The 10,910-nt window shown below is 54.4% G+C and overlaps 1 protein-coding gene across 1 annotated transcript in view; it reads left to right on the forward strand.

The window, feature by feature from the left end:
- The window catches only part of DNHD1 (dynein heavy chain domain 1), a 67,592-nt gene extending 57,036 nt beyond the window's left edge, over positions 1-10,556 (forward strand). Inside the window, 14 exon segments of the mRNA XM_007459865.1 lie at positions 1-174; positions 299-730; positions 947-1,418; positions 4,699-4,977; positions 5,222-5,374; positions 5,550-5,728; positions 5,861-6,823; positions 7,019-7,205; positions 7,400-7,522; positions 7,608-7,809; positions 8,609-8,700; positions 8,862-9,011; positions 9,235-10,022; positions 10,206-10,556. The exon segment at positions 1-174 is cut by the window's left edge and continues 1 nt beyond it. Coding sequence (XP_007459927.1) covers positions 1-174; positions 299-730; positions 947-1,418; positions 4,699-4,977; positions 5,222-5,374; positions 5,550-5,728; positions 5,861-6,823; positions 7,019-7,205; positions 7,400-7,522; positions 7,608-7,809; positions 8,609-8,700; positions 8,862-9,011; positions 9,235-10,022; positions 10,206-10,556 — 4,545 coding nt within the window.
- Positions 10,557-10,910: the final 354 nt, after the last annotated feature.

Consider the following 10,910-nt stretch of genomic DNA (forward strand, 5'->3'; position numbering starts at 1 on the left):
GCATTCCTGGGACCCCTAAGCCAGCTGCAGGTGGCTGACTTTGAGGAGATACGGAGCTATCGAGCGCCACCAGAATCTGTGGTCCGGGTGACCGATGCTCTGTGTGACCTCTTCCACCGCGAAACAGGCTGGGCCAGTGCCAAGCAGCTATTACGCACTGAGGATTTTTATCAGGTAGGGCATGTGGGGCGCAGCGGAGGAGGAGAATGGAGGCATGGAGGGGAGACTTGGCAAGGCTGTGGGCGAGGTTCAGAGCGCCTATGTCTTCCCCCACCCTTCTTGACACGCACTGTCCCAGGAGCTGGTGTTCTTCCCCAAGGAGAAGATGACAGACTCAGAGATGATAAAGTTAAACCTAGCTCTGAAGGCTCCAGGCACGAGCGAGGCAGCCTTGCGAGCAGTGAGCACACCTGCAGCACGGCTGGCAGCCTGGCTCTGGGCCGTTCTGGGCTACGGGCTGGCACGGCGCCGAGGACTGCCCGTGGGCCTGCTGTTGCGGCAGGCGGAGGCGACACTGGCTCGGGAGCAGGCCCGCCTGGGCCAGTACCAGTTCCAGGCCCAGGAGATCCTAGCGTACAGTTTGGCCCTGTCCAAGAAGCTGGAAGATGCCCAGGCTTCCCACAAGCATGTGGCAGAGAAACTCGGTCAGGCTCGGTGTGGCCATCATCACAAGTGGCCCATCAAGGCTGCACTGCTCACGCCCATGCACTCCTGGACTACAGAGCTCCAGGTAGCCAGCCCCTCCTAGGCTGCCCCCTAAAGGTCATTTCTGCACCACAGTCCCACTCCTCTGCCCCTCCCCGTGCCCTCACTGCCTTCCTCTGTCCCACTCTGCCCTCCTTGCCACGCTTTCCTCCACACCCTGCCTTACTCCATCTCTGCCAGACCCTCTGCCTCTACCCTCCCCGCTGGCCTACACACCCTCTGGTCTTCCCTTCCACACCAGAAGTTGAAGGGGCACCGCACGACTGTGTTCGGAGATGCTGTCTTGTGTTCAGCTGCCATCAGCTACCTGGGTCCCTTCCCACCAATGCGGCGCCAGGAGCTACTCGACAAGTGGCTGGCTCTCTGCAGGGGCTGTGAGGAGCCACTGGGCCCAGATGACGTGGCACAGGCACTGAAGCAGATGCAGAAATCTGTCATCACACCACCAAAGAAAGCCCTGCTCTCCACACGCTCTCCCTTCAACCTTCTGGCCTTGCTGAGCTCTGAATCGGAACAGTTACAGTGGGACCGAGACCTGAAGCCCCAGGCAAAGTCAGCCCGCCTGGCAGGCCTGCTTCTGCGAAGTTACACTCACTACTTTAGTTGCCGTTGGCCCCTGCTGCTTGACCCCAGCAACCAGGCCCTCATCTGGCTGAATCCACTGCCTCTAGAAGAGGCTGGATGCTTGGCCACAGGTCCCACCAAAGGCAGAGGTAAAGCCAGGGAGAGTAAACACAGTGCATCTTGGGTGTCTGAGCTGCCCAACACTCTCAGCCACATGTGCTCTTCCCTTTCATAATGAAGACACGAAATTTTTATGGCCAGGGTATCCCAGATTTCATCAGCCAGCATGATATTTTTTTAAAAATATTTATTTATTTATTTTGGCTCTGCCGGGTCTCGGTTGCGGCACGCGGGATCTTTAGTTGCGGCACGCAGGATCTTTTAGTTGCAGCACGCAGACTCTTAGCTGCGGCATGCGTGCGGGGTCTAGTCCCCTGACCAGGGATCGAACCCGGGCCCCCTGCATTGGGAGCACGGAGTCTTACCCACTGGACCACCAGGGAAGTCCCCAGTCAACATGATATTAATAAATTAGGTCACATTTACATTTTTGGGTCCATATTGCAATGATTCTGAATCTATGTGGCTGACCGTGATCTTCCGCATCCTGATCTCCTCAGCACTATTAGAAACTTGAACTACAACTCAGAGCTTTACTACCCCAATTTATCCCATGTTCAGGAATTCTGGGGAAATATTTCTATTGGTCCTGCTTGGATCAGGGACCCATCTGGGAAGAACATCAGAGGGAGCATTTCCCAGGGGAAGGGAGAGTGTTTATTTCCCAGAAGAAGGGGTTGAGGGTTGTACTGGTAAGAACAATAGACATCTAGAATAGAAGGTGTATAATAAATTTGTCTGTAACAGGGGCTCTATAAGCAGACTATCTGGGTCAAATATCTGTCCTTTGCTAGCTGTGTGACCCAGGCAAGGTATTTAATCTCTCTAAGCCCAAGTTTATTTGCCAATAAAATGAGGGTCTTAATTATACCCATCTCATAAATTGTTGTGAGTATTAAGTAAGATAATTTATGAAAAAAGAGTTCACACAGTGCCTAATACATAATAAGTTCTCAAAAACATTAGTCATGGGCTTCCCTGGTGGCGCAGTGGTTGAGAGTCCGCCTGCCAATGCAGGTTCAAGCCCTGGTCTGGGGGGATCCCACATGCCGTGGAGCAACTAAGCCCGTGAGCCACAATTACTGAGCCTGCGCTCTAGAGCCCGCGAGCCACAACTACTGAAGCCCGCGCACCTAGAGCCCACGCTCTGCAACGAGAAGCCACTGCAACGAGAAGCCCGCGCACTACAACAAAGAGTAGCCTCCCGCTCGCCGCAGCAAGAGAAAGCTGGTGTGCAGCAACAAAGATGCAACTCAGCCCAAAATAAATAAATAAATTAAATTTTTTTAAAAAAGGCTAAAATCACTGGGGCTGCAGTACTCATCTGGGACTTGCGTGCTCTTCCAGGCTTACTATTTTGGAGTTTTTTGTTTGTTTTTGTTGTTTTATTGAAGTATAGCTTATTTACAATGTTGTGATAGTTTCGGGTGTACAGCAAAGTGATTCAGATATATATATATATATACACACACATATATATGTGTATATATTTATTTATTCTTTTTCAGATTCTTTTCCATTATAGGTTATTATAAGATATTGAATATAGTTCCCTGTGCTATACTGTAGGTCCTTGTTGTTTATCTATTTTATATACAGTGGTGTGTATCTGTTAATCCCAAACTCCTAACTTATCCTCCCCACTCCTTCCCCTTTGGTAACCATAACTTTGTTTTCTATGTCTGTATGTCTATTTCTGTTTTAAAGAAGTTTGTTTGTATGCTTTTTTATTGATTCCACATATAAATGATGTCATATGATATTTGTCTTTGACTTGCTTCACTTAGTATGATAATCTCTAAGTCCATCCATGTTGCTGCAAATGGCATTATTTGTGCATGTATATAAATACACACACACACACACACACACACACACACACACACCACATCTTTATCTGTTGATGGACATTTAGGTTGCTTCCATGTCTTGTCTATTGTAAATAGTGCTGCTATGCATACTGGGGTGCATATATCTTTTCAACAAGGGATTAATATCCAAAACATACAAACAGCTCATATAGCTCAATATCAAAAAACAAACAAACAAACAAAAAACCGGGACTTCCCTGGTGGCGCAGTGGTTAAGAATCTGCCTGCCTGCAGGGGACATGGGTTCAAGCCCTGGTCCAGGAAGATCCCACATGCTGTGGAGCAACTAAGCCCATGCACCACAACTACTGAGCCTGCGCTCTAGAGCCCGTTCGCAGGCTTGTACTGACTGCATAGCAATCCTGGTTTTCCTCACGTGACCCTTTTTTTTTTTTCTTTTTTTAACCGTACGCGGGCCTCTCACTGTCGCAGCCTCTCCCGTTGCGGAGCACAGGCTCCGGATGCGCAGGCCCAGCGGCCGTGGCTCACGGGCCCAGCCACTCCGCAGCATGAGGGATCTCCCCGGACCGGGGCACGAACCCATGTCCCTTGCACTGGCAGGGGGATTCTTAACCACTGTGCCACCAGGGAAGCCCGATTTTAGCCTTGATTTTAGCCCAGTGTTAACTCTGAGCAGAGTGCCTGATCAGGCTTCTAAGCTACTGAAGTGAGAGATAATAAATGGGGTGTTGTTTTTAGCTAAGTTTGTGGTAACTTGTTAAGGAATAGGAAACGAACACACCAAGTTGTGGACCTGGCAACCTCCACTTGCCCACTTCTTGAACACTTAATATTTTAAAAAATCCTTAAAATTCTTAAATTTCTTGACAATTAAAAAAAATAAGTATTTATCTTTTCCAGATCCTGCAGTAGAGGAGGCAAAGGAGAAGGGGGCTGCAGACGGCTGCTGGTCAGCTAGCCACGTGGTGCACAGCACTGTCCATGGCGTGGCTAATGCTGCAGTCTATGGCCTTTCTCCTACCAGTTGTTACTTCCAGTCAATGACCTCTGTGCTAGTGATGACGCTTGTAGCTGTTAGGGACAGAATTTGCTTAGGCAAAAAGGGAAATGCACTGACTCTTCTAACCAACCTACAGAAAAGCAGAAATGGAGCTGATTTCAGGGGTGACTAGAACCCCTCCCTGGAATTTTAGAGCAGCAATAATGAGAGCTACCCTTTACTGAGTGCTTGGTAGGTACCAGCAGAGTGCTTTCTATGCATTGTTCCATGTCATCTTCACAGTAACCCTGTGAGGTACTCACTACTATCAACCCCATTTTGCAGATGACGAAATTGTGTCACAGAGAGCTTAAGTGACTTTCCTAAGGTGTCTTCTCGCAGAACTTCCTTCATGAGCTGGGGCCCTTGGGTGAACAGGGCTCCCCAGGAGCCTGAGTCCCTCCCTGAGAAGGGCCCCTCTTCATCTTTCTGCCACAGGGAAGGGCTTCAAGAGAAATCAAGGAAAAGAGTCTAAAGAGGAGGACACGGAAGACGAAGATGACGAGAGCGATGAGTGTTACAAGACAAAGGAACAGAAGGCAGGAGAAAGGGGAATCACGGAGAACAAGGAAGAGGAAGCGCCACAGGAGCAAGAGGAGAAAGAACAGGAGGAGGGGGCGGGGACTGCGACTCAGTCCCCGCCCCCTCCCGAACCCCGCCTCCTCTCAGGCGCTGACCCAGAGCTGGGGCCTCAGCTCAGGGAGGCAGCTGCCGGTGGTGAGAACTCATCCCCTCCACCCACGTGTCTCCTGTGTCCTCCCCCTACTCTGTGGCCCCACAGGACTCCAACACCCCAGTCTGACCTCAGCTCCCACCTCTACCCTGGGCACTAACTCTGTGGAAGAGCCCGAAGGGAGCCTTCCCGTCATCCAGAGGGGAGCAAAATCGGAGCCCGATTTTGTGCATGGGGGTGCCCAGGTGCTGGCATGGTGGGTAGGGAGTCCTTGCCTCCCCCTTGCAGGCCTGCCGGTGCTACTGACCAACATGGAGCTGGGCCTAGAGTGCCCAGAACTGCAATGGCTACTGCAGCGGGAACAGCTGTGCCCACCCCAGTTGCAGGCTGGCTTCTGTCTCTATCTGAGCACTACCCTTCCCCTCAGTTCTTTGGCAAAAGGTGAGGCCCAGTGGGTAAGTTGCCGGCACAGCTTTGTGGGAACACCAGGGCCTGAGCTTCACTCAGTCTGGCCCAGAGCGGGCTCAGGACCGTAGCAGGGAGCCACACTCCCTGTGCCTCTCACTCCTGGCTCTGCCACGGGGAAGAGGTTAAGCATCTCCCATGTGATTCCAAGTGCTAGGCTGTGAATTGCTGAAAGGGCTGAATGTGCTGGACCTGGGCATGAACATGGAAATCCTAGAAGAACAGATGCTGCGTGAAATCTTGTGCACAGAGCGTCCTGAACTTGAGAGCCACTGGAAGGACCTGAGGATCAGATTCTTGGACGCCTGGGAAGCTGTGGAGGCTGCTGAGGTACTTGGGGGGTCCAGTCTGTGGGTTGGGATGAGCTTTGCAGTGGCCCAGGTACGGGGGTGGAGATGAGTGCTGCTGATCGGGAGCTATGTGGGAAAGGGCCGGATCCGCGCAACAAGGGACTGTTTGCAGGAGCGGCTGCTGACGATGCTGCTGCTCCAGAACCCAAGGCGTCAGAAACCAGCCAAGTTCCTGCGAGACATGGTGAGGGCCCAGGCAGAGCTGTGTCGGCTGCGTGCCCACTTCGAGGAGTTAGAAGAGCTGAGGATGCAGGAGGTGGCATTGCGGTCACCCTATCGGCATGTGGTCTGGCATGGAACGGCCATTATAAAGGCTCTTAGCTCACTGCAGAACCTGCTACCGCTTTTCCGTATGAGTCCAGAGAAATGTCTGGCAGCCACCAAGCGGGCTCTGAACAGCATGAAAGGTGAGATTCATCAGCAGCAAGAACTACCCTGCCATCTGCTGCAGTTAAAAAGACAGCTGACCCGCCAGCTACTGGGCAGCACTGTTGCTACACTGGGCCTGACCCAAGTACCCTTGGTGGGTGCCTTGGGTGCTCTGGCTCTGCTGCAAGTGGCAAGGAAGGCACCAGAGCTCGAGAGGCTGGCCCTCTGGCCTGGACTGGCAGCCTCTCCCAGCACAGGCTACAGAAAACCAGTCCCAGGTGTGGCTCGACCGGCCTGGCTAGGGCCGAGAGCCTGGCACGAATGTGAGATGTTAGAGGTACTGCCCCCATATGCTGGGCTGTGTGCATCCCTGGCAGGCCACTCCAGTGCTTGGCAGGCTTACTTGTCACTGTCATCCACAGTGCTGGGTCCTGCACCGGGGCCTGGGACTGACCCATTCAGCCTCCTCCAGAAGCTGATCTTGTGGCGTGTGCTGCGACCTGAGTGCCTGGCCAGTGCCCTGGCAACCTTCACCACCAGCCTCCTGGGCCGGCCCCTGGACGAAAACCTACGTGCTCCCACCATACCTTTTGAACACAGTCAGGCTACTCAGCCCACGCTGATTTTGTTGCCACCACCTGGTCACCCCACCGCCACTGTGCACCCCCTGACCGTCATCCAGAAACTGGCTGCCAAACATGAGCAGGTTTGAGCCTAGCCTCTTGGCCACAGAGCCACCGGGCTCTTAGTGCTGGGATGGGGTGTGCTGGGTCCCAGCATTCTCATGGATCTTTCTGGATTACTCAGGGACTTTTCAGGTCATCTGTGGCATTACTCTGGGTCCCTTGGGTCACCCTAGGATTCCTTTGAGTTACTCTGCCATTTTGCTGTTGGTCCTCAGGGGCAGAAGCATCTGAAGGTGATAGCTCTGGGCTCTGAAGCCTGGGACCCGGTCTCGGCTGTGGTCAGTATTCTCCGCAAGGCTATGCACAGCGGGCACTGGCTGGTGCTGGAGAACTGTCATCTGATGCCTCACTGGCCAAAAGAGCTGCTACAGCCCTTGCTGGGGCTGTTGGCCAGAGCCAAGGGTGGGTTTGCTGCCTAGAGATGGCTTCTAGGACCCTATCCTACACTTGGGCCTGAGCTTGAACTCAGATCTCATGGCTGATCCCCTAATCACCTTTATATCTGACTCCTAACCCCCTAGCCTCAAGTCTGATCTCTAGGCTTATGTCTGACCCTTTACCCAGCGATTGATCTCAGCCCCATGTCTGACCCCTAGTGGTCTCTGACCTGGAGTTAGAACTGCTTTCTGCTCAACAAGCAAGAGAGAATGTGGCCACTGTCCACAGAGATTTCCGTCTTTGGCTTATTGTGTCTGCAGAGGCTATTGCTTCCTTGCCAGGTGAGGAGCTTCCCCCCACAGGCTCTCAGATTGGAGCGGGGAGATAACTGTATTGTGCTGACTCAGCACTTTCCTTCCTCCCCAGCCGTGCTGACTCAGCACTCCATGCCTATTTTCTGGGACCAGTCCCTGGAGCTGTCCCATGTCTTGGTCAACAGTGTGGAGCTAGTCCAGCAAGGACTCTGTGTGCAATCCCCAACCAGGGTGCTGCCTCTGCTCCTCCTACATGGCCTCCTGTTACACCGGCAGCTCTATGGAATGAAGCTGCAAGCTCACAGGGGGTGCTGGTGAGGGACCCCACCCATCCTACTCTGTCAGTCACTCAGCAAACACTGAATATTTTTCACATGCTGGGACTCATCTCTAGGGAGCTCCAAAATGTGAGGGCAGGGGGAAGTCAAGGAAAGCTTCTCCAAGGACTTAGGGGTCTCACTTCGAACTGAGTCCTGACAGCAGAGGCAGATCAGGTGGAGATGAGGCCTTTCTGAGCAGAAGGAACTAAGCTTAGCAGGAGAGAGGACTTCAGTGTGGCTGAGGTGGACATGCTGGGGCTTGAGTGGGGAGAGGTGAGGCTTGTGGTAAAGGGCCTTTAAGACCATCACAAGGGAACTGACTGGATCCTGAGGACAGTGGGAAGCACTGAAGGGTTTTAAGTAGAAGACACATGATCCCATCTGTCTGTTGGAAAGATCACGCTGGCTGCAGCGTGGAGAATGGACCAGATGGGGCAGGGCTGGAGGCAAGCATGATAGTTTTGGGAGGCTCTGGCAGTCTTGAGGAACAAGGTCATGGTATGGGTGGTAGGGACTAGGGTAGTCACAGTGGGGAGAGAGTAAATATGGGTTTAGGAAGAGGGAAGAGTCAAGGAGGCTCTCAGATTTCTGCCTTGGACAACTGGGTGGGTCGTGTGGGAGGAAATGATGATTTCTGTTGAAAGGAAGTCGTATTTGTGGTGCCAAGTGGTGATGAGTAGTGAGCCCTCGTGGGTCTGGAGCTCAGGAGGGAGGTTTGGGCTGGAGAGAAAGATGTGAAAGTCCTCAGCATATAGATGGTTTTGAAACCCTACTTCCTGCTCTCCACCCCCAGGAGTCAAGTGACGCTGACCCGGGTCCTGCAGATCCAAGACGACCTGTGGGCCAGCCTGAGCAATCCCAATGCTGCCATGCAGGAGCTGGCTGGTGAGACTCCTCCTGTCCCCCATGCAGTCATCAGCCCCCAGGAGAGCCCAGAAAGGGGTAGGGAGGGGAGCACTGAGATGGGGACATAATCTACAACTTTGGTTTGGGAGGTGGTGGAAACTGGAGGGGCTGTAACTGAGGGGCTCTGACCTCATCCTCAGCTTCAGTTTTCTATGGGGGTCCTGTGGGAGACGAGAAGGACAGGGAGGTCCTGGCTAGCCTCACGCAAGCCTGCCTGAGCTCCAGCAGCGGGAACCGGGCTCAACCACACACACCCCAGTATCTGCTGGCCACTCTGATGCCCAGCCCGGGTAAGCTCCAGTCAGGTATCTGCGTTGAGGTGGGGAACAGCGCAGTAATACCACCTTGCTCAAGGGAATGTAACAGAGGTACCAATAAAGGTGTAGAAGGGGGCAATATTCACAGTTATGGGATGATGATGGTTTAAAGTGTCAGAGAAAGGCCTACTCCCTTGGGTCTGGGGTGGGAAGAGACAGTCTTCTCTCTCACCCCTCACTCACCTCCACCCCCAAGAACTAGGGGAGCCGGATGCTATGGAAGAGTGCAAGGCCCAGATGCACCTACTGCCCACACCACCTGAACCCCGGATGTGCGGGTTGAGTGCTGGCCCCCAGACCTGGCTGCTGCGACGCCAGAGTCGCGCTGTCCTGAGCGCGCTGCAGCGGTGTTCGCCCACTTGGGTTCCGGCGGCCCGAGGAGGCTCCCGGCGCGCCGAAAGGCGGCTGCGGCAACGCCTGGTGCAAGCCAAGCAGAGGCTGGAGTCATTGCAGGCTCTGCTGACCGAGACCACTCGCCAAGCTGAGTCTGGCGCGGGGTGGGGGGAGCTGGGTCTGAGTGCGCCGCGGCCTCTGGAGGGCTTCCTCAAGACGGAGGTGCTGGAACTGAGCCAGCTGGTGGGCGCGCTGCAACGGGACCTTGATTGCCTGTTGCAGCAGCTGAAGGGCGCGCCCCCGTGTGCCTCCCGGCGCTGTGCCGCGGTGGCTCACGCTCTCTGGACTGGCCGCCTACCCTCGCCTTGGCGACCCCACGCGCCTGCCGGGCCTCAGCCGCCCTGGCACTGGCTGCGACAGCTATCGCGCCGTGGGCAGCTGTTGGTTCGCTACCTGGGTGTGGGAACCCAAGTACCAGAGCGCATCTTTCACCTGTCAGCCTTTTGCCACCCGCGCCGCCTGCTGCTGTCACTGCGTTGGGAAGCTGCCTTTGCTGGGGTTGACCTGACGAATTTCCCTGGTTGCCAAGGCTCTAGCTCCAGTCAGCTCCCCCATAAACGTCAGGAGCTAAACAGCCCTCTGCACCTCCAGGTATCCTCGTGCTGCCCCTTCGTTTGCAGTTCCGCCCCTTGACGTCCCTGATTACACCTCTTAGTTACCCCACCTTGCCTCTTCTTGGTTTTACTCCCTCTAGCCCCATCTGCTTCTCTAATCCCGCTCCACCACGACCCCCCAGCTTCTTAGCCTTGCCTGACCAGTTTCTGGCGCCCCCAGGTGGTGAACGGCCCAAGCCCCAGGGTTCCAAAGGTGGGGCTGCTGCTGACTGGGCTACAGCTCCGGAACGCCGAGTGGGACCCGCTCGCAGGGGCCTTGCAGGACAGTTCTTCCAGTCAGCCCAGCCCTCTGCCTCTGGTCAGAGTCAGCGCCCAGGCCCCGGAGGCCAATGACGTGCCACCCCCAGCCGGCCTGGCCATGTATTCCTGTCCTGTGTACTTGGAAGGGCCCCTCGGCACCACTAGGCTGCACAGCAGGAAGATCCTGATGCACCTGAACCTGCCCACGAAGCTCAGCCCCGCCACCTGTGCCCAACGGAGAGTCCATGTGTGCAGCCCACCATTGCCCTGAGCCCTCAGCCAAAATAAAGTTGGAGTGGTTTGATGAAAGATTTCTGAGAATAAGGAATGCAGGTGTGTGCCCACTGATAATGTGACACACTGAGGGGAAAGCACACTGCACACAACTGAGAGAGGTGGTCTGTTCACAGTGAAGGTAGAAGAGGGTGTGTGCCTGGCGATGGGGAGAGGGGAGTGTGGGTACACTGTTGGGGAGATGGGCCTGGGGTTAGTCCTGTATCCAAGGGGCTAGGCAGATCTCAGGATGGCTAACACACGGGACTTGGAATCCCTACCCAGCTCTCGACTGTGCTCTCAGCTCTTGTGCTAAACCCACAAGCGATATTTTTAAAGGGAGAACATTAGA

The sequence above is a fragment of the Lipotes vexillifer genome, unplaced genomic scaffold (assembly GCF_000442215.2).
Source record: "Lipotes vexillifer unplaced genomic scaffold, Lipotes_vexillifer_v1.1 scaffold61, whole genome shotgun sequence".
Lineage (NCBI taxonomy): Eukaryota > Metazoa > Chordata > Mammalia > Artiodactyla > Lipotidae > Lipotes > Lipotes vexillifer.